Here is a 21,080-nt window from a genome sequence, read left to right on the forward strand (position 1 = left end):
CGGTCATAGAGTTGAGCCTCCCGGACGCCTAGAGCGGTCGCCCGGGCGTTCGGAGCCCGCGGCCGCGACCATAGATAGGCGGAAGAGCGGCCTAGAGCGTCCCGCTGGCCGGTGGGGCGCGGCGGGGTGCGGTGCCCGTAGCGGGTAGGGGAAGGCGGGGGGGGGGGGGACCCTGGGGGTGTCCCGGGGAGTCGGGCGGGGCAGTCACGCGGTGACTGCGGGAGGGAGGCCCCGGGGGGCTGGAGCCTGCGGGTGGGGCCCGGGGCCGCGCCGGGGGAGCGAGGGGCGGCGGTGGCGGGGGGGCCGGCTCCTGCCTGACGCTGTGCCTCCCCAGGATAGCACTATGGCCTCCCGCGGGGGTCCCCGCGCCGCTGGTACCGACGGCAGCGACTTCCAGCACCGGGAGCGCGTGGCCTCGCATTACCAGATGAGGTGGGTGTCCCGCCGCCGCGGGGACCCGGTGGCCTCCCCCGGGGGCGCTGGGTGTGTTAGCGGCCGCGCCCCCCAGCAGGCCCTGACGGCCCCGCGCTCTTTTCCCCAGCGTGGCCCTCAAATCGGAGATCAAGAAGCTGATCTACACGCACGTGGGCATCTGGCTGCTGCTGCTGGCCCAGATGTGTGTGGGGCACCTCAAGCTGCTGCCCCACGACCAGGTGGCCATGCCCTACCAGTGGGAGTACCCCTACTTGCTCAGCATCCTGCCCTCCCTCCTGGGCCTCCTCTCCTTCCCCCGCAACAACATCAGTTACCTGGTCCTCTCCATGATCAGCACCGGCCTTTTCTCCGTGGCTCCCCTCATCTACGGCGCTATGGAGATGTTCCCCATGGCGCAGCAGCTCTACCGTCACGGCAAAGCGTACCGCTTCATCTTCGGCTTCTCGGCCGTCTCCGTCATGTACCTGGTGGTGGTGGTGGCCGCCCAGGTGCACGGCTGGCAGCTCTACTACAGCAAGAAGCTGCTGGACTCCTGGTTCACCAGCACGCAGGAGAAAAAGAAGAAATGAGCGGGGACGGGTGGGCTCCTGGGGGGGGGATTGGAGCTCTGCCACCGGGCCCCGTGGGGCAGCGCTGGCGCAGCTCCCGTGGCGGGGGGGCGTCCACGGGGACCAATGTGCGTGTCTGAGCCACGCCACGGCGCTGGGCTCGCGTGGGGGTGTGGGGAGCGGCTCCCGGGCTGTGGAGGGTCCCTTTCCCCCTTCCTCCGCGTGTTGCTCTATGGAAATAAAGTCCCTTCCACGCTCCCACGCGTGTCTGCGCCGCCCGGCCGCGGGGCGGGGGGGGTGGCGGGGCCGCACGTGCCGGCGGAGGAATGCGGCGGGGCCGGCCCGGGGCGGGGCGGGGAGCGGCGGCGGCGGCTCGGCCATGGGGCGACCGGTGCTGCTCGCCGCTACCGTCGCGCTGCTGCTTCTGCCCGAGGCCGGGGCCGCCGTCACCCGCCTCCGGGTTTCCGCCAACTTCGTGAGCACCGGGGGCGGCGCGGGGGGGTGGGGGGCGCGGCGGGGGGGGCGGGCGGCGCCGCGCTCACCCCCCGTCTCTTTGCTTGCAGGAGTGTCGGGCCACCGGTGAGTAGCGGCGGGGCCGCGATCGGGGAAGGGCTGCGAGCGCGGGGCCCCCCGACCCGCGGCTACCGGGTCCTGGAGGGCGGGGTGGGGGGCGGGAATCCCGGTCCTGCGGCGTGGAGCTCCCCCTTCCCGAGGACTCCCGGTGCGCAGAACTTCCCCCCCGCCGTCCCCCGTCCTCCGTCCCCCGCCTGGGACTCCCGGTCTCCGGGGGCTCCCCCGTCCCCAGGATTCCTGTTCCCCGGGACTCCCGGTGTGCAGAACTTCCCCTCCTGCCTGGGACTCCCGGGGCTCCCGGTTGCAGGGGGCTCCCGCTGGCCGCGCTAGGCGGGACCCCCCGGTGTACGGCCGCCCCTCTCCGCTCTCCCCCCGCCAGCCGACAGCACGCTGAGCCGGCCCCGCTGCCGCCGCCCGGGCCGGGCCGGGCCCCCGCTGAAACCGCCCGCCCTGGCTCTGAGCAGGGCCCGCCTGTGCCTGCCCGCGCAGCCCTGCCAGCCCTGCCTGCGGGTGCGCTTGGCCCTCCCCGCCGCAGGTACGGGCAGGGGTGGCGGGACCGGACACCGCCGGGTTGAAGGGGGACCTTGTCCTCCCCACCCGTGTCAGCACCCCACACTGGTTTCTCGCAGAGCTCGGTGGTGTCCGTGGGCTGCAGCTCAACTTCCTGGAGCTGGGTTCCAACCGGGCCGGCTGGCTGCAGGTGTGGCGGCGGCACCGGGGACCGGGAAGCTCGCCGGTGAGTCCCGGGGTGTACGGCGGGGCTGGATGGTGGGGTGGCACATCCCACTCACGGCCCCGCTCCCCGCAGTGGCAGGTGCAGTTCGACTGCTTCCCGGTGGAGAGTGGCCGGCAGGTCCTCGTGTCCCTCCGCACCATCCCTGACCGAGGCTTGGCCCTCAGCCGCAGCTGCCTGGTCGCCGCCGAGCCACCCGGTGAGGCTGGGAGGGACCCCGGGGGGTGTCTCCGGGGGGGATGCTGGTGCTGGCTGACCCCCCCCCGCCCCTGCCTGCTCCACAGGGCCTGCCTTCACCCACGCCTGGCTCCCCGAGGCGCGGGCCATCGAGGTGTGGGTGCCCGAGGGCCCTGCCCTGATGGTGCGGCTGTGCCACCAGTTGGCCCTCGAGTGTGAGGAGCTGCCCCGGCCCTTCCACCGGCAGGTAACGGCTCTGGCCCCCCCACAGCCACCCCCATCCCGGCCTGGGGGCTGCGCTCCCCACTGGCTGACGCTGCCTCTGTGCCTGCAGGTGCTGGTGCCGGGGGGCCACCGTGTCTCGCTGCCGTACGAGTTCCTGGTGCCCTGCCTGTGCATCGAGGTGTGTCGCCTTCCCCTGTGGCCACTGGGATTCGTTTCTCTGCCTGTCTCTGCCTGTGCAGTGGGGGCACATCCTGCCCTGACCACCCCACTCTGCTCCCCCAGGCCTCCTACCTCCACCATGACAGCCCACGCAGCAAGCGCTGCCCCTTCCGTGAAGAGCCGGCAGCCTGTGAGTGCTCGCGGGGAGGGGAGCCGGGTCCCAGGGGTGTCCCCCCCCTCCAAGCCTGCTGACACGCTGCCCCGCAGATGGCCCCGAGCTGTGGTCCTCGGTGCGCTTCCATGACTACAGCGCCAGCAGCAAGGACCAGATGGCGATGGTGCTGAGTGCCAGCTGTCCCCTGCACCCCCGGGCCACCCTGTGCTGGAGGGAGGTGGCGGCCGAGACTGCGCCCTGCCACGACGTCCCAAACTCCACAGCCAGCGAGGAGGAGCAGGTGAAGGGTCCTGGTCTCGGGGTGCCATGGGGAGGATTGTGGGGCCATGCCCCTGACTGGGGCACCCGCCGGACCCCAGGGTCCCCTGAGGGCAGCAGGTGGGTGCTGGGGTGTCCATGGGCTGTGTGGGTCAGGGATGGTGACACATTCCCTGTCTGTTCCAGGCATACACGCTGGACAAGGTGGATGTGCATCCCCAGCTCTGCTTCCGGGTAAGCCCCCACGCGTGGGTGGGTGGGTGGGAAGGGTCTGGGGGGCAGTGGTGGCGGCTCACCCAGTCCCTCTGCTGATCCCCACTTTCCCCAGTTCTCCTACGGCAACAGCAGCCACGTGGAGTGTCCCCACCAGCCAGGTGAGCCCCGTGGGTGGGGGGCCCTTTGCCCTGCCCCAGGGCCCCTTGCACCCCTCATCCCCTCAGGCATCCCGCAAACACCCCCCCCTCTCTCTGGTGGCTGCAGAGACTGCCTGGAACGTCTCGGTGAGCGTCTGGGGGCTGCAGCTGCGCCTGCACCTCATCTCCAGCATCCCTGCAGCCTTCAGCGCAGCCCTCTGCCAGCGCCGGGGTGGGCAGTGCGAGCCCGAGGCCCCCCTCTACACCGTTACGCGGGTGAGCGATGTGGGGCTGGGGGAGGAAATCGGGGCGGGGGGGACACCGACCCGAGCTGACCCTACCCTTGTGCTTTGCAGCCGGAGGGCTCTGCCCCAGGGGAGCTGGCGCTGCTGCTGCCAGTGCAGGTCTTGGGCAGCTGCGTGTTGGTAAGGTGACCCCAGCACTGGCACCCGCATCACGGGGGAGGACCCCAACCTGGCTCCCCCCTCACTCAGCTCCTTCCCCAGGTGTGGCGCTCAGATGTGCACTTTGCTCGGAAGCAGCTGCTCTGTCCCGACGGTGAGTGGGGGTCCCGTAGGGTGTGTGGGAGGGTGCACAGACACCCCCTCCCCTCACTGCCCCTCTCCCAGTCTCCCGCAGACACTTTGGGCTGCTGGGGCTGGCGCTGACGCTGGGATTGGTGGTGACCGTGCTGCTGCTCAACTGCCGTGGCGCCTGGAGGCCGGCTGATGGTGAGGGGCACCCAGGGGGGCTGCGGGATGAGGGGGGCAGTGGCTGTGGGGCTGGGGGTGCCAGGGAGTGCCGGCTCCCTGGGCTGAAGAGGGTCCTGGGGTGGTATGGTGGATGCTTGGATGCCTTTGGGGGTGCTGGGTTATCCCCAGGGGATGCCAGGGGGTTTGGGGCAGGACTGTCACCTCTGTCCCCTCCATCCCACAGGTGCCCCAGGCGGGCGACCCGTGCTGCTGCTGTACTCGCCGGACTCGGAGGAGCACCTGGGGCTGGTGTGCGCCCTGGCCGAGCGGCTGCGCACGGGGCTGGGCTGCGACGTGCGCCTGGACCTGTGGGAAGCCGGCGGCGTGGGGCGGGCAGGCGCCCTGCCCTGGCTCTACGCCCAGCGGGGCCGCGTGGGCCGCCAGCGCGGCACCGTCCTCCTCCTCTGGAGCCGGGGAAGCACCCGGCTCTTCCGCCGGTGGCGAGTTGGGGCAGCCGGCGGGACCCCCAGGGATGCCCACGACATCTTTGGGGCGGCCATGGCCTGCTTGCACGGGGAGCTGGGGGCGGCGGGCCGCGGCGGGGGCTGGGTGCTGGCCTACTTCAGCCGCCTCTGCAGCCCCCGCGATGTCCCCAGGCCCCTCCGGCCCCTGCCCACCTACCGCCTGCCCCGGCAGCTGCCCGGGCTACTGGGTGCCCTGCGGGGCAGCCCCCCGGCCCCCCACCGCTGCTGCCGGGGCAGGGTGGGGGGGCTCCTACACCGGCTGCTGGAAGCGGGCGCTGGGGAGAGCAGCCCCCCACCTCGGCCGCCCGGGGTGGCCACTGGCACCTGAGTGCCCGCGCTGGGGCTGAGCTGGGCATTGCTGCGGGGCCGGCGGGGCTGGGCACAGCCCCCCGGTGAGGGCAGGGGCCTCCCCGTCATGGAGGTGCAGGGCTTGGCTGAGTGTGCTGCCTGCGGTGGCAGGAGGGGTGCCCATGGGGTGCCCGTGGGTGCCGCAGGGGCCCGAGAAGGGCTGGCCCTGGCCATGGGATGTGCTGCAGGGAGTGGGACGAGTGTCTGGTCGGGCTCCTGAGACCAGGACCAGAGGTGCTGTCCTGGGCAGGGGCAGCTTTATTTCTACACAGGGTGGTCCAGAGGCGAGCTGGGACCCCCGGCGAAGCCCCTTGGGACACCACAGCGGGGCGAAGGGCCGGGGCGGTGCTGGAAGAAGCCGGGCAGTGGGGTGGGGGCTCCCTGCCCTGCCTGGGGCACGGGGGCTGGGGGGGCCAGGTGCTGGGCACAGCCCATCCCTGCTCCTTGCTCCCGCATCGTCAGCAGGAGCTCGTCTGGGATGGAAACAATAAAGACACTGTTCCACCCTGCCCCGCTGTCCGTATGGTGTGGGGGGAGCTCAGCCGGTGCCCCACGGCGGGTGGGGGCTGCCCGGTGCCCCCCTGCAGCACAGTGGGGGCAAGAGGACGCACCAGGCAGGGCACAGCCCGGCACTGCTGCCGCACCGCGTCCCGTGGGGCCAGCCTGGGCACCGTGCCCACGCTGTGGGGCAGGCCGCGGGCCTGGGCCGTGGGGCCGCCATGGGCCCCGTGGGGCCCCGAGTCTTTCCGGCAGTGCCGGGACTGCGGCCGGAGAGCGTCCGTGGGTCGGTGCGGGAGCGGGGAGGCCCCACCCCGGGGCGGTCGCCGCACTAGGACCCGGGTGTCCGGGATCGGAGCAGGAAGCGGGAGCCGGCGGCGGCGGCGGTGGGGCCCGTGGGACCGGGACCGGGGCTAGCGGGAGTGGACGGCGTGGGGCCGGGGCGCCCCACGGCCCCGGCCCCGCCATGCCTGTGCTGGGGCAGCTGCTGGTGCTGCTGGTGGTCGGGGAGGTGGCGGGTGGGCGCGGGGCCCCCCGCGACACCTTGACCTGCACCCAGGTGGGTTGGCGTCGCCGGCACACGGCCGGCTGGGCACCCCGGCACCGCCACCAGCCTCACCCCCGGCTCCCCCCAGGGCCTCGTCTGCCGCCTCCTGGGTAAGTGCCACCGCCACTACCACGGCCGCCGGCCCACCCGGGGCGTGGGGCCCCGCACCTATGGCCGCCCTCCATCTCCCCCCGCCGCAGACACCGACGTGCTGTGTGGGACGGAGTCACCGGGACGTGGCCGCGGGCTGGCCCTGGCTCGGCTGCGGCTGGAGCCGGCGCTGCGCTGCACCGGGCCCGCGGCCTGCTCGCCCTGCCTGGAGGTACGCCTGCGCCTGGCCGTGCCACCCGGTACCGGCACCGGCAAGCCCCACCGCCCCGCGCCGTCGGGCATCCCCGGGACAGAGGATGGCGGTGAGGGGAAACAGGGGTCGCCAGTGGAGGGGGCCACCTCGTCCCAGCCCAATATCACCGGGCTGCTGCTGCTCTCCGGCCACGCGTACGCCTTCTCCCGCTGTGTGGCCATAGAGGTCTGGGCGCCCCTGGCCCCGGCGCTGCCCGGCCGATCCCTGGTACGTAGACGTGGGGCACTGGAGGTGGGTGTCTCCGGTACTGGCAGTCCCCGGGCACTGCGGTGCCTGGGGATGTGGGTGCTGGCACCAAAGCATCTCTGTGGCACGGTGGTCCTGTTCCCCGTGCCCCAATGAGGTGGGTGCCGGCGGTGCCGCTGCCTCGCCGCAGCGCGGTGGTGGTTTTCCTGCCCAGGGCTGGGTGACCTTCCGGTGCTTTGAGGCGCCGCTGGGCTCTGAGCTCCACGTCATGGCGTACACCAACTCGCGTGGCCACCGGAGGCTGAGCCAGCGGCAGTGGGTGCCAGGTGAGCCACCCCTCTGCGTGCCCCGCTGTGGTGGCCTTGTCCCCCCCTGCCCGCTGACCCCCTGTCCCCACAGACTGCTCGTGGCCCGCGGCACAGGCTGCTGTCCCCCAGTGCCAAGGTAGGTGCTGGTGTCCCCCAGCCGTGGCAGCGCCGGGATCCCCCCATCTTGGTGCACATCCCCTGGGCGGTGGATGCTGGGAGAGAGGGTGACCCCCGGGGTGCCGTGCCCTGTGCCACGGTGCCGGGCGTGCGGTGCCAGATGCCCTGAGCCGCCTCCGGCGCAGTGCCCAGGCTGCAGGTTTCCTCGGCGCCAAAGGAGGTGGTCGTGGAGGTGCAGGGGGCTGCGGCGGGGCACAGCTACACCCTCTGGCTCTACCACAACCAGAGCCACGGCACCAGCGGGCCGGAGCGTGCGGTGACCGCGGTGAGCATGAAGTCCTTCCCTGACCCCCGCCCCATGCTGGCCAGGCTCTGGCTGCTGCCCCCCCATCCCCATCCCCATCCCCGGGAAGTTGTGTCTGTGTTACAGGCAGGGTGCTGGGAGAGGGTCCCCTGGGAGCGGGTGACCCTGCTGGGGGGTGATTTGCCACGGGGTGACCCATGTCTGGTTGCCGGTGGCAGAGCAGCCCCATGAACTACAGCCTGCCGGCCGACGAGGTGCTGCCCTGCCTCTGCCTGCAGGTGGGTGCCTGGGCGGGCACCGGAGGGGGTGGCAGGGCTGCCACAAAGCAGAGGGGCTCCGGGCACCGTATGTCCCCCTCCGGCATCCCGTGGGGGCCAGCTGGCTTGTGGTCACAGCATGGACACCCCAAATCCTTTTTTTTTTTTTTTTTTTCTCTCTCTCCCCCTACCAGGTTTGGTCGGAGACCCAGGACCCACTGCGGGCCACCCTGTGCCCCTTCTCCCACGGTACCTGCGCCGCGGGGCTGGGGCGTGAGGTGGCCGGGATGCAGGGGGACCCGAGGGGACACCGCATGGTGTGACACCCCTGTCCCGGTGCCACCACAGATGTTGAGGCCTGGGAGCGGCTGTGGGCGCGCAGCCAGCTGGTCCTGCACGTCGTCGGTAGCCAGGCACTGACATGCTCCCTCTCAGCCCCCTGCGATCTCCCGGCCGAGCTGGTGCTGTGCTGGCAGCCGGTGCCTGCTGGGCCCTGCCAACCGGCCTTCAGCAGCCCGCCGTGGGGCAGGTGAGTGGGGCTCTGTGGAGTGCTGAGTGCACGGGGTGGGGGGGGATGCGAGTCGCGCTGACGGAGCATCCCTTCTGCCCACAGGGACACCAGGAGTTTGGGGGGCTGCGGCCGCACCCCAACCTCTGCGTGCAGGTAGGACACCCCTCTGCCCCACGGCTGCCCCACGGGCAGCCCCAGGCCCTGCTAACCCACTCTCTGGGGCAGGTGTGGAGTGGCGGGCAGGTCCGGCTCATCCAGTGCCTGCGGGACCGTGAGTACTGCTGGGGTGGGAGGGCAGGGGCAGTCTGGGGGTCCGGCTGGGGGGTGACCCCCCCTGGCTTCCCCTCGCCGCCCCCTCCCAGCCCTCTGGCACGTCCCCAGGAGCGCTGCCCGGCCGCCCCGACGACGTCCTGCTGCTGGAACACGGGGGGAACGCTTCGCTGTGCGCCCTGGAGCGGGGCACCTGCACACCCCTCGCCAGCTTCACCACCACGGTGAGGGACAGGGACCCCCGTGTCGCGGTGGCAGTGGCACTGGTGGCACAGCCGGCTCAACCCCTGCTGCCTTGCAGGGAGCGGGGCACCCCGGGCTGCTGGAGCAGGAGCTGCGGCAGGACGTGGCGGCAGGACAGTGCAGGCAGGTCAGTGCGGGCAGCTGGTGGGCAGCGGGCAAGGACCGGGCAGCATCTGACATATCCCCGTGCCCACAGATCTGGCACCCTGAGAACAGCACCGGGGTCACGCTCTGGGCCTGTCCCCTGCACAAGTGTGAGTGTCCCCAGCCACGCTGGGGGAGAGGGAGGCCGGTGTGGGGCTGAGGGAGGGCACCCACCTCATGGACCCACATGCTGGGAACCCTCGGTGGGTGCCAGGGGCCCTCGGTGGACACTAACCCCTGCCACGCAGACCTGCGTGCCCGCTGGGCGCTGGTGTGGATGGGGGTGCTGCTGGGGGCTACCTGCCTCCTGCTCCTGCTCCTGTTGAAGAAGGAGGATGTGAAAGGTGAGCGGTGCCCACCTGGGGGCTGTGCCTGGCCTGGGACCCCCCCTCTGGTACCCCACCTCACCACCCTGTCCTCCCCACAGGCTGGTTGAAGTCCCTGAGGGCTGACTATGGCTCCGAGGGTGAGCGTGGGGCGAGCCTGGGGTTTCGGGGGGCAGGGAGGGGCAGGGATGTCTGTGCCTTCCCTGCGGGGGTCAGGGGACGGAGCAGGGAGGGTCCCCATCAGGGCTGGTCCCCACTTTCTTCCCAGTAGGGGTTTAGGGGGACAGAACAGAGGGTGGGAACCCTTTTGGGGGGGCGTTCCAACCTGCCTCTCACCAGAACTGTCCCTTAGGGTGGATAATGGGATTGGGGGACCGAGCAGGGGGTTGTCCCCCCATTGTGGGTGGTCCCAACCTGCCTCCCACCATGGCTGCCCCAGAGGGTGGGTACAGGGTACCTGGGGGGTTCGGGCTATGATGACACCCCCCCACACACTCTCCCCCCAGGCCCCTTGCAAGGCCGGCGGGCGCTGCTGGTGCACGCGGCGGAGCCTGTGGCAGAGCGGGCGGCGTGTGCCTTGATGGCGGCCCTGCGCCCGCTGGGGCTGACAGTGGTGGCAGCTCCGGGAGGTGGCAGCGGGGTAGCGGCTTGGGGGCCGTTACCCTGGTTGCACGCTCAGCATCGCCGGGCGCTGCGTGACGGTGACACCGTCATCCTCCTCCTCTCCCCGGCGGCTGTGGCTGCCACATGCCAGTGGGACGCTGGGGCCGGGGTCGTGCCGGGGGCCGGGGCTGCTGAAAGCAGCCCCGGCCCCCGGCACGGCCCCGGCCCCGATGATGTCCCCAACGTAGCCCCCTGCGAGGTGTTTGCGGCGGCTCTGTCCTGCGCCATGCCAGCGCTGGCGGCGGGCAATGGGCGCTATGTGGTGGTCCGGCTGGAGGCCTCGGTGCCGGCCGTGCCCCCAGCGCTGCGGGCAGCCCCTGCCTTCGCCTTGCCCAGCGAGACGGGGGGTCTCCTGCGGGCGCTGGCGGGACCAAATCGGCGGCGGGGCCGGTGGCCGGAGCCGTACGTGGTGGCGGTGGCCGAGGGGCTGCGGAGGGCACTCGGGGAATAAAGCGGTGACGGTGCTTTTGCCAAGCATGAGTCCAGCCCCTGCGGTGCGGGGGGAGAGCGGGGACTGGGATGGACTGGAGAGGGGTGATGGGGGGGTTTGGGGGCAGGGGAGGGGGCTGGGCTGGGTGGGGGGGTGAAGGGGAACTGGGCTGGTGTGGTTGGAGGGTGGATGGGGAACTGGGCCAGTTCAGGAGGGATGGCGGGGAGCCGGACCAGTTTGGTGTGGGGGGGGAACTGGGCCAGTTCAGAGGGATGATGGGGAACTAGACCAGTTCAGGAGGGATGATGGGGAACTGGGCCAGTTTGGTGGTGGTGGTGGGGAACTGGGCCAGTTCGTGGGGGTGAGAGGGAACTGGGCCAGTCTGGCTGGAGGGGGGGAGGTGACCTGGACTGGAGTGGCTGTGGGGGGGTGATGGGGAACAGCCCACTCGGGTCGGGGGTTGAGGGCCTCGCCCAGGCCAGGCGGGAGCGGGGCCGGTGCGTTCCGGGAATGCTCTCCCGCCCCGTGCGGAGTCACCCGGGCCACGACCCATCCGGATCGCCCTTGGCTGCGGCCCCTTTAAGGCGCGGGAAGGCGGGGTCCCGGCGCGCGGCGCGGATTGGCTGGGAGCGGGGGGGCGGTGCGGCCATTGGCGGGGGCGGTGGCGCTGAGTCAGCGGGCGGGACCCACGTGGTGCGGGAGGGGCGGGGCCAGGATGGGGCCGCGGCGGCGCCCGGGGGGCCGCGCTGCTGCCGGGACCGGCCCGGCGGGGCGGGGGGGGGCCCGCGCTGGGGGGGGCCCTGCTGGGGGCCGCCCTTTTCGGGGGGGTCCTACTGGCGGCCGCCCGCGCCCACCCGGACCGGGACGGGGACGGCGCCGAGCCGTGCCGAGCCTGCCGCGGCCTCGCCGACAGCTTCAGCAGGGTGCGGGGCGGGGGGGACACACACACGGGGGGGTGATGGGGGTCGGGGGGGGACACAGGATCGGGGCGGGGGGACACTGGACACGGGCCTGTGGCGTGGGCGGGACGTGGAGGGTGATGGGGCCTGGGGGGGGGTATGAAGACGGGGGGCAATGACGTGGGGGGGGCCCACGGGTGACAGACGTGGGGGACACGGCCTGCGGTGCTGGGGGGTGGCCCGGCGCAGGCTGGGGGTGATGGGTGAGCAGGGACAAAGGGGATCCTGGGTGGGGGGGCCCGGTGGGAGCAGTGGCTGGGAAGGGGGGTCGGGCAAGGAGGTGACAGGGTCCCAAAGAAGCGGGGGGGTGGCCTGGGGGGACATTGGTGAGGTGGGGGCACTCGCCACAGCATCCCTAGGGAGCGGAGGGGGTCCCGGGGGGGCACAGCGGCTGGGCTTTGGGGAGGGGAGAGGGTGGCAGGTCCCTGGGGTGACTTGTCCCTGGGGGGAGGAGGGTGGCACGGCCCAGGGGGGCCCTACAGGGAGAGGGGGGGTTATCGGGGGGTCCCACGCCTGTGCTGCTGCCCCCCTCCCTCGCCCCGACGTACCCAGGGCCTGGAGCGGACGGAGCACGAAGGCTTCGGCGGGGGCAACACGGCCTGGGAGGAGGAGAAGCTGGCCAAGTACCAGCACAGGTGGGTGCCCCCCAGGTGGGGGGCTGTGGGGGGGATCTGGGGGGGCCCAACTGCCCCTGCACTGACCCCCCTGTCCCCACAGCGAGACCCGTCTGCTGGAGGTGTTGGAGGGTGTCTGCGCCCCCTCGGACTTCGCCTGCCACCAGCTGCTGGAGCGGAGCGAGGAGCACGTGGAGCAGTGGTGGTTCCACGAGTGAGTGTGGGACAGGGACACGGCAAGGGGGGACACACAGGGGGATGGCAGGGGGCTGAGCGCCGTATGTGACACCTCCCCAGGCGACAGCAGCACCCCGACTTCTTCCAATGGCTGTGTGTGGACAGGCTGGCGCTCTGCTGCCTGCCCGGCACCTACGGCCCCGACTGCCAGCGTGAGTAGCTGCGGGGTGCTGGCGGGGGGTGCCCGGGCTGGAGGAGCCCCCCCTGGCACATTGCCCTCCCCATCCACCCCGTCTGCCAGCTGTCTGCTCTCTCCCCGCGCAGCCTGCGCCGGCGGGCCCCAGCAGCCCTGCAGCGGCAACGGGCGATGCGACGGCGACGGGACGCGCCGCGGCACCGGCCTCTGCGTCTGCAGCCCAGGCTACGGTGGCCCGTTCTGCGCCGAGTGCGGCGACGGCTACTACGAGGCCTCACGGAACAAGAGCCACCTGGTATGTGCCGGTAGGTAGGGGTCTGGTTTGGTGGGGAAGAGGTGGGGGGGGCTGTGTGGCCGGGGGGCTGCCCTCGTACCGGGTGCAGGCAGCTCCCCCCCCTGCCTGCGCCCATGCCTGCTCTCCCCTGCCCGCAGAGTGTTACCGGGCGTGCGGGCGCTGCACGGGGCCGGAGGACTCCAGCTGCCTTCGCTGCAAGAGGGGCTGGGTGCTGCACGAGCACCGCTGCATCGGTGAGGGCTGCGGCGGGACCGGGGAGGGCAGCAGGCGAGGAGGGGGGGGGCGCTGCATCGCAGGAGCCGGGGCTCAGCGGGGGCTGTCCGGTCCCCCCCATCTTCTCCCCCAGACATCGATGAGTGCGGCACGGAGATGGCTCACTGCCGAGCCAACCAGTTCTGCGTCAACACGGAGGGGTCCTACGAGTGCCGAGGTCAGGCGGGAGCTGGGGGGCTTGGTTTCCATGTGGGTGGCTCCCTCCTGGCGCTTGCTGGGCTGGGAAGGGGGTCTCCGGCGGTGACCCCGACTCCTCTCCCCACGCAGACTGCTCCACAGCCTGCATCGGCTGCATGGGCGCCGGGCCGGCTCGCTGCAAGAAATGCAACAAGGGCTACTGGCGGGATGGAGCCAAGTGCCTGGGTGAGTGCCTCCCGTGGGCTGGGGGCAGGCTCTGTCCCCCGCCTCCCCGCTGCCTGAACCCTGCCTGAACCCTGCCTCCCCTCCTCAGACGTGGACGAGTGTGCCAGCGCCGAGGAGCCGGTGTGCACGGGGGCGCAGGAGGTGTGTGAGAACACGGAGGGCAGCTACCGCTGCGTCTGCGCCCGCGGCCACGTCCGCCGGGACGGGCACTGCGTGGAGGACAAGCCCCCCGGTACGGCTTGAGGGGGTACGGGGTGGGGGCGTGGTGGTGATGGGGGCTCAGCCGTGCCCCCCGCTCTACAAACACCGTCCTCGCAGACGCCCCGGAAAAGGGCTTCTTTGACGACGTGACGGAGGACGAGGTGGTGGTGCTGCAGCAGATGTTTTTCGGCGTGATGATCTGCGCCCTCGCCACGCTGGCTGCCAAGGGCGACATGGTCTTCACCGCCATCTTCATCGGTGCCGTGGCCGCCATGGCCGGCTACTGGCTCTCCGACCGCAGCGACCGCGTCCTTGATGGCTTCATGAAGGGCAGATAGCTCTGGGGCTGCTGGGTGTAGGAGGGGGGGGCGTGTAGGCTCATAGGCTCAGCCTGGGGCGCAGGGCACCCCCCCAAAGCAGGGGCTGGCTGCTGAGGCCAAGTCCTGCACGCGGTGCTGTGCCCTGCATGCGTTCCCCAGCCCCCCATTAGCGTAGGGTCTCGCCCCCACCCCTCTCTCCCCCCTGCCGCAGAATGAGCTGGGGGTCCCTGATCCCCAGGGAGTCCCTGATCCCCAGGGGCTCCTGCGCAGCCCTCTCCGGCCGGAGTGGTGATGCCAGGCAGTGTGGCACCGTGCTGGAGTGGGGGGGGGGCACAGCATGCTGCCCCCAGCCCCTCGTGCTCTGGAGGGAGGCCTGGCGGGGGCAGGGGGCGTGGGGGCAGGTCTGGGGGTGCTCTGGCACCACGGCAATGATGCTGGCAGAGCTCGGCACTGCTGCTTCCCCTGTGAGCATCCCCCAGGCTGGGGGCTGCCGGCCACAGGGGACCTTGTTGCCCCCTGCACTGCCGTGAGACTGTTCCCCATGGGGCAGCGGGGGGCTGGGTCCTCCCTCTGCCCTGAGCTGTGGGTCTGGGAGAGCTGCCCCCCCCCAACCCCTCCTCCCTACCTCCCTGGGCAGAGCCCATCTCTCCCCTCCCAGGCTGGGGGGGTCGGGGGCCCCTCGCTGCTCGCAGGGTGCCAAGCCAGCAGCAGGGGCGGGGGGGGCGGGGCTCTGCCTGATGCATGAGCGTGGCCGTTGCATTTGTCCGTGGTTTGTCCGTCCGGGTGTGCCCATCTGTCTGTGTGTCCATATCTCAGGAAATAAAGCTCTGCACACCCAGCTCGGCTGCTCAGGGTGGGTGGGCAGTGGGGGGGGGGGGAGCTGGGGGTGCTGCTGCCCACTGCCACCTCCGCATGCCAACGGGGCTGCCTCCTCCTGACATAAACTTTTTATTTCTCTGGTTTGGCACAAATGGAGCTGGTCCAGCCCAGCTCCCCGCTCCTGCCTGACCCTGCAGGGGTGCAGGATCAGACTCCCCCCCCACCCCTGGCTCCCCACACAGGGCTCGTCCCCCTGCACCCCCCTGCAGTCTCTGCCCGTCCTTGTGTCTCCCCAGCTCAGAGCTCGATGGTGTCACTGGAGAGGCTGCGGGTGTCCGTCGCCTTGCCGAGGGCCGGGAAGCCACGGGGGCCCTCACGCTCCCAAGTGGGGGGCATGGCGGGCACCAGGAGGGGGGCCCGGCTGGGTGCCTCGTCCAGGGGCAGGCTGTCGGGCGAGGAGAGCCCGTGGCGCCAAGGGTTCCAGCTGATCTTCAGGGAGCTGCTCTCCAGCGAGCTGGCCGAGGCGGTGACGGTGATGGTGACGGTACCGGGAGGCTGGCGGGAGGCCGGTAGCTCCGTCAGCGAGCTGCAACGTACCATGCGCCCCAAACCAGGGGTCCCGGCGGGGGAGCCGTGCAGCGAGGTGCCGGATCCCCGGCGTGGCCGCCCAAAGAGGCCGTCGTGCAGGAGGTGCCGGCGGCAGAGCGCCGCGTCGATGCTGCGGCGCAGGTCGATGGGGGATGGCGGGCGGAAGACGAGCTCGCCCAGCGAGGGGGACGAGCCCCGCTCAAAGGCGGCGCAGGAGCGAGCGGCCACCGAGTTGGGGCACTTGGGGCTGAGCCCCGGCATCCCAGCGGTGCCGGCAGCAGCCGCCCAGGCCTCGTTGCTGTCCTTGAGCGCCCGCAGAGGCAGCTGTTCCGCTGGGTTGCGAATGAGACTCTTGGAGATGTCGTTGGCGGGTGCCCGCTCCGGGCCGGTGCTGCCGGTGCTGCTGGTGCCGCCGCCGGCCCAGTCGTAGCAGTTGTTGGGGTACTCGGGCGCCTCGGCTTTGCGGCCGGCGCAGAAGTACCGCAGCGCTTTGGCCCAGCAGGAGTGGCCGGCGGGGCTGCGGCGGCGGCACCGGCAGCACAGCGGCTCGGCGGCGGCCACCAGCAGTGCCAGCGCCGTGCCCAGCTCGCCCACTCGCAGCCAGAGCTGTGCCACCCAGCTGGGCCGGGAGAAGCGCCCGGGGGAGCCCAGGACCCCCCGCAGCCACAGGGCACTGTACAGCTGCAGCCCACAGACCGGCAGCCCCGCCACTGCCGCTGCCAGCAGCGCCCGGGCCCCCCGTCGTGGCTCCGGCCCCCCGCCACCCTCCCGGGGTGCCCGCAGCACCCGCCAGCACCCCCAGAGCCCCCCCAGCAGCAGAAGGGCCCCAGCCCCGCAGCCCAGCGCCTGCAGCCCCAGCCCAGCGGTGGGGCCGAGCCGGGGTGGGAGCAGGTCGGCAGCCCCCAGCACCATGCTCTGCAGGGCGGCCACAGCCCCCAGCGCCGGTAGCCCCCGGAGCTGGGCCGGTAGCAGCCGGAGCTGGGCCAGGCGTTGGAGCTGCTGGAGCAGGAGGGCAAAGGTGGCGAGGAGCAGGGGGAAGGGGACCGTGCTGAGCAGCAGCAGCGCCCGGGGGGGCAGGCGGCCTCGTGCCCCGTAGGGGTCCAGCAGCAGGAAGGTGGCCCGCAGCAGGCAGGCGGCCAGCAGTAGCCCGTGGGCCCCTAAAACGTGAGGCAGGTGCGGGGGACGCAGGGCAGCCGCCCCCGCCAGCCCGGCCAGGCAGCCCAACGCCAGCAGCAGGAAGATGGCGGCCGCCCCGTAGACGTGGGCCTCCCAGGTGAAGCCCAGCCGGCGCCGCAGCTCGGCCCAGCGCAGCCCGGTCCCGTTGGCCCCCAGTGTTGGTGGGGGACGACTGGGCTGCGGCTGCGGCGTGGATGGATGTCGGGGGGCTGGCTGTGGCGTCCCCCCACCCTGTCGCCATGTGGCTGAGGGGGCCACGGTGCCGTGGGTGGGGGGCTGCGTCCCCAGCGTGTCTGTGGGCGGGAAGGAGGGGGACGGTCAGTGCGGAGTGGGGGGCTCAGTGGCACCTGCAGCCCCCGCCGGGATGCATCAGCCGCAGCACCCCAACACCGCAGGGGGGTGGCACAATCCCAGTCACGTCCCCGCCCCCTCTGGGGAAGCCCCCACCCACCCGCATTTAGCACTAATCCCTGCGGGCAGGAGTAGATTAGGGCCGTTGCCGGGCGCAATCCTGATTGAACATGTCACCGTGCCCCGGCTGGGTGGCCCAAGATAGCTGCCAGCGCCCCCCCCTTCTGCAGCCCTGACGCCCCGGGGATGGGCTCCCACAGCTTGGACACAGCCCTGCGTCACCTGAGTGCCTGGTCCCTGGCATCCCTGTGGCAGGATGTGCCGTTGGCTGTGGGGCGGCCTTGGTGGCGTTTGGGGTGCTCACGGGGCCCACGGCGCCCCGGACCCGCTGCGGGGAGCCGATGTCCTCCTCAGGCAGCAGCCCTGTGAGGGAGGGCAGAGCTGGGCGCTGGCACCCGTGGGGGCTTGGTCCCCACCGAGGGGTCCCCCACGCCGTGCCAGCTCCTACCTGTGCCAGGGGTGCCGGGGGGGGCCGTGCTGGAGGCAGGTGGTGGCGCAGCGTTGGTGCTGAGGGCAGAACCCGGGGCGGGCTGGGGTCCCCGCTGCTCTGTCGGCCCGGGGTCCGTGCGAGGGGCTGCGTCCCTGGGGCTGGTGGTGGCACGGCTGAGCGGGGCCCTCCGGGTGCTGCGCTGGTGGGCCGGGAGCACCCGGGTCCAGGGCTCAGCCAGCCCCCAGGATGGGGCTGCGGGGGGCAGCCGTGGGGTAGAGCTGGGCAGAGCTGGGGAGGGGCTGGGGGGCCCCCCCAGGTCTCCCTGTCTACCCACCGGCTGCACGGAGCCAGGGCTGGCGTGGGGACCCTGGGCTGGCCCTGTGTCTGTGGGGTGGGAGATGGGGACAGTGCCCAGCAGGACTGTCTGGCTGCTGGCTGGAGTGAGCTGTGCATCCCGAGGGAGACCCTGCGCCACCGTGGGTCCCCCCGCCACTGGCCATCCCCCTGCGTGGGTGTCTGCTGTCCCCGTCCCTGCCAGCATGGGGGTCAGGGTGATGGTGGACACGGTTGGCTGAGGGCCAGGGGTGCTGGCTGGCCCGGTGGCACTCTGCCCGGCCGGGGACAGGCCCTGCCCTGCCCACGGTGGTCCTGGGGAGCCCAGCCCAGTGTCCGTGGGCACCTCAGGGCCCAGCGTCTCCAGCGCAGAGCCGTGGGGCAGCCAGGTCCCCCCCCAGGGGCTGTCCTGCCTTTCACTCTCGTGTCCTCTCCAGGCAACGAGCGGCTCCTCTGCCACAGCCAGGCCTGTGCCACCGTCCCGCCAGGCCCTGGTACCAACCCCTCCCCTGGTGGTTTCCATCTCCAGGGGTGCCCCAGTGCCATCCCCCGCCCGCAGCGGTGGGGACCAGCGCACGGGGCTGCCGCCTCCCCAGCGCTCGCTCCCGGGGGTCCCCGCACCGCTCGGCTCCCCCGACGCCTCCCAGGCGGGGGACGGCTCCAGCCACTGCTGTCCCCAGGCAGGGCTATGCAGGGGGTCCCCCCCCCGCTGCAGGGTCCCACCTGGGGACAGTCCCGCCGGCAGCGTCCCCCGGGCCCCAGCCGGGACCCCGGTGGCCAGGAGCAGCCCCCAGGTGACAAGCCGTGCTGCAGCCATGGTGAGTGTCCAGCTGGCCCTGTGGGGACAGGGGGGGTCGGTGAGCCACGACCCGTGGCGGCTTCCCCGGGGCGGGGGGGCTCACATCACCCACCGTGGGGCTGCTGCACCCACGGCAGCCCAGTGCCCAGGGAGAGAGCCAGCGGCTCTGGCTGGCCCCGGGCCCTGTTCCCAGCTGTCCCCATCCCTGTGTCCCTGCTGTCAGTGGCCCCAGTCCCGTTTTCCCCTTCCCAGTGTCCCCGATGCTGGCGGTCCTTGGTGCCTACCCCTGGCATCCCCGGTGTCCCCTCCCCGGTGTCCCCATCCCCAGTGTCCCCTCCTCGGGCGTCCCCGTCGCCGGTGCTCCATCCCCGGTGCCCCTCCCGGTGTCCCCGCTGCCGGCGGCCCCGTTCCGGCGCGCACCGTTCACCTTCGCGCGTCCCCGGTCGCATCCCGCTGGGGATGCCCGGCCCGGCGCGCCCCACCGCCGCCGCCGCCGCCGCACACGCGGCTCAACGCCGCCGGGCCGGGGCCGGGAACGGCGGCGGCCCCGCGATGCGTGTACGGGAGCCTCCGAGGCCGGGCCGCGGCCGGTGCAGGGCCAGAACGGAACCGGTGCGGCCGCCGCATCCCGCGGACCCCGCTTGCAGCGCGCCGGGCCGGCCCCGCGGCTCGGGGCTCGGGGCTCGGTGCCCGGTACCCGGGCCGCGGTGCAGCCAGCTCCCTCCCGCCGCCCGCCGCAGCCCGGGAGGCCCCGGTGCTGGTGCCAGCCGCAGCCCCCCCGCTGACCTGCCGGTGCCGGTGCCGGTGCCGGTGCGGGCCGGGCGCTGCGGCGGAGCGGGCGGCGGCGACGGCGGCGGCAGCCGGTCACGCGCCGCCCCGAGCCGCGGGCACCCGCGCGGGAACCCGCCCGGCACCGGGAGAAGGGCGGGGGGGGGGGGGCGTGAGGGAGCGGGGGGCGCCCGGGCACGGCGGGGGCCGCCGTGCTTGGAGGGGACCCGTGGGGCCGCGGGCAAAGGGTCGGGTCGGGTCCCGTGGGGCTCAGCTGGGGTGGGGTCCCCTGGGACAGGTTCCCCGTGGGGGCGGGTCCCCCGCGGAGCGGGCTCGTGGGGCAGCAGGACAGGTCGCCACCGGGCAGGACACAGGGGATGCTGCCTGTGAGGCGGGGGGGACAGGCAGTGCGGGCAGGGCCACCCCTTCCCCTCCACCCCGGGAGCAATTGGGTGCTTGGGGCACCCCAATGTGGGGCTGCTGAGGCTGGTCCCACGGCAGCCATGGGGGGGCTGTTGGACCCCCCCAGCGGGGTCCTGGGGAAGGTCTGTGGGTGGCCCTGGCACCCTCCTGCCCCACGGCTCCTGCCCGCCCTGCACGGGGCACGCAGCACCCTGGCAGCCGCTGGGCTATGGGGCCCTGGCCAAGGTGCAAGGTAATTAGCTAATCAGCTAATTGTCCCGCTGGAGAGCTGCCCAGCCCTGCCAGGGCTCGGGCCGGCATTGGCAGGACCACAGCGCCACAAAGTCACACCGGCTCAGGGCTTTGCTCCACACGGTAATGCAGCCCGGCTCCCTGCCTGCACCCCGGCTCCCTGCCTGCACCCCGGCTCCCTGCCCACACTCTGGCTCCCTGCCTGCACCCCGGCTCCCTCACGCAGCCCCTAAGCCACCACAGCCTTGGCAAACCCTGTCACCGCCATCGCTCTCCTCTCACCCAGGCCACCAGGGACATGTGGCACCTCAGGTCCCCACGGCAGCACACAGCACCCCACTCCTGCTCCCTGCCACCTCTCCATCCCCGTGGCATCGTGCCTGGGCTGGGCTCACCGTGGGCACATGGGGCATTTCTGGGCCCTGGTCCACCCCTCCATGCTGCTGGATGTGGGCAGCAGGGTCTGTGGAGGCCGCAGCAGCCAGCTGAGCACAGGGGCCAGGGAATTTGGGCAATGCTGGTGCGTTGGGCCCCACAAAGCAGGCAGGGCAGGCAGCTAATCTGGGGATTAGCACTGGGGAGGCCTCATGGCGGGGAGAGCCGCGCAGCAGCAGAGCCCCTGGGGGGTGGCTGGCAAGCCTGCACCGTGCCGGGCACTGCCAGCGCCGGGCACCGCTGCAGCCGGCTGCTCTCACCCTGTGGACGGGGCGGCCGCTGTGCCAAGTGTGCGGCGGGGCCGTGGGGAGGGAGCCGGCTGTGCCCCCGCCAGTCACCGGGGTGCCTTGAGCACGAGGCACGGGTGCAACAGCCACCTCCACATCCCTGGTGCCGTCAGCGGTTTCCTCCTCTGCCAAAAGTGACTCACTGGCAGATGAAAAGCTGAGCGCCCTGTGCCGTGCTGCCGCAGCGGCTGCCTGCCTGCGCAGCCGGGGACGCCGGGCAGAGGATGCAACCTGCGCTCTCACCCCTCCATGCCCACGGGCTTCATTGGCTTTTGGCCACTTGTCCCCCTTCTCCTGGGCTCTCCCCAAAGGAAGCAGAACAAAACCCCAATTTAGGAGAAAACTGCCCCAATTAAGTGCCCACAAACAGCCTGGAGTCCAGCTTGGCGTTTTCACAAGCGCTGTGTGTGTTTTCGGTGCTGCCCTGTGCCCTCTGCAGTCCCCCTTGGCTGTGCTGCCGGGAGAACACCACCCCCCAGCATCTTCCCGAGGAAGGGTGGGACAAGACCCCACAAACACAGGCGCTGGCAGCAACACGGTGACAAAGGGTGAGAGAAACCGCAGGCGCGGGCCCCCACGTGCCTGGTGGCGTGGCCAGCTCCGGCAGGGAGCCA

The 21,080-nt window shown here is 72.3% G+C and overlaps 5 protein-coding genes across 6 annotated transcripts; 4 read left to right on the forward strand and 1 right to left on the reverse strand.

Annotated features, from left to right (window-relative positions):
* The first annotated feature begins 12 nt into the window (after positions 1 to 12).
* Positions 13 to 1,241, forward strand: JAGN1 (jagunal homolog 1). Of its 2 annotated transcripts, none has more exons than XM_074836123.1 (3): positions 13 to 144; positions 335 to 432; positions 542 to 1,241. In XM_074836123.1, exons 2-3 carry the CDS (start codon positions 344 to 346, stop codon positions 1,002 to 1,004), a joined length of 552 nt encoding a protein of 183 aa, XP_074692224.1. In that variant the 5' UTR covers positions 13 to 144; positions 335 to 343; the 3' UTR covers positions 1,005 to 1,241. The 2 variants fall into 2 exon arrangements, with proteins under 2 accessions (XP_074692224.1, XP_074692225.1); XM_074836124.1 differs by having other exon boundaries at positions 87 to 111.
* A 110-nt stretch (positions 1,242 to 1,351) lies between these two features.
* Positions 1,352 to 5,709, forward strand: IL17RE (interleukin 17 receptor E). The gene is made up of 16 exons (XM_074835871.1): positions 1,352 to 1,458; positions 1,547 to 1,562; positions 1,936 to 2,091; positions 2,186 to 2,292; positions 2,365 to 2,488; positions 2,574 to 2,713; positions 2,801 to 2,869; positions 2,974 to 3,040; positions 3,118 to 3,305; positions 3,470 to 3,517; positions 3,612 to 3,657; positions 3,764 to 3,912; positions 3,993 to 4,061; positions 4,143 to 4,194; positions 4,266 to 4,367; positions 4,573 to 5,709. The coding sequence occupies exons 1-16, from the start codon at positions 1,363 to 1,365 to the stop codon at positions 5,178 to 5,180; spliced, it is 2,037 nt and encodes a 678-aa protein (XP_074691972.1). The 5' UTR covers positions 1,352 to 1,362; the 3' UTR covers positions 5,181 to 5,709.
* Positions 5,710 to 6,057: 348 nt separating this feature from the next.
* IL17RC (interleukin 17 receptor C) lies at positions 6,058 to 10,412 on the forward strand. The gene is given in 18 exon segments (XM_074836200.1): positions 6,058 to 6,257; positions 6,334 to 6,355; positions 6,446 to 6,816; positions 7,010 to 7,121; positions 7,195 to 7,239; positions 7,406 to 7,545; positions 7,743 to 7,802; positions 7,976 to 8,030; positions 8,130 to 8,279; positions 8,282 to 8,310; positions 8,395 to 8,445; positions 8,518 to 8,563; positions 8,674 to 8,786; positions 8,864 to 8,932; positions 9,002 to 9,059; positions 9,198 to 9,293; positions 9,377 to 9,415; positions 9,782 to 10,412. Coding segments are annotated over 18 exon segments (2,157 nt in total). The 5' UTR covers positions 6,058 to 6,164; the 3' UTR covers positions 10,390 to 10,412.
* A 671-nt stretch (positions 10,413 to 11,083) lies between these two features.
* Positions 11,084 to 14,604, forward strand: CRELD1 (CRELD disulfide isomerase 1). Its single transcript, XM_074836079.1, is given in 11 exon segments — positions 11,084 to 11,101; positions 11,103 to 11,291; positions 11,880 to 11,962; positions 12,045 to 12,155; positions 12,239 to 12,330; positions 12,443 to 12,619; positions 12,747 to 12,842; positions 12,956 to 13,039; positions 13,150 to 13,245; positions 13,334 to 13,477; positions 13,564 to 14,604. Coding segments are annotated over 11 exon segments (1,311 nt in total). The 3' UTR covers positions 13,785 to 14,604.
* A 261-nt stretch (positions 14,605 to 14,865) lies between these two features.
* On the reverse strand, positions 14,866 to 19,163 carry PRRT3 (proline rich transmembrane protein 3). The gene is made up of 4 exons (XM_074836268.1): positions 19,109 to 19,163; positions 17,209 to 18,359; positions 16,983 to 17,123; positions 14,866 to 16,642 (listed from the first exon to the last, which is right to left on the reverse strand). Exons 2-4 carry the CDS (start codon positions 18,338 to 18,340, stop codon positions 14,883 to 14,885), a joined length of 3,033 nt encoding a protein of 1,010 aa, XP_074692369.1. The 5' UTR covers positions 18,341 to 18,359; positions 19,109 to 19,163; the 3' UTR covers positions 14,866 to 14,882.
* Positions 19,164 to 21,080: the final 1,917 nt, after the last annotated feature.

This window comes from Strix aluco, chromosome 11 (assembly GCF_031877795.1).
Source record: "Strix aluco isolate bStrAlu1 chromosome 11, bStrAlu1.hap1, whole genome shotgun sequence".
NCBI classification, from domain to species: Eukaryota; Metazoa; Chordata; class Aves; order Strigiformes; family Strigidae; genus Strix; species Strix aluco.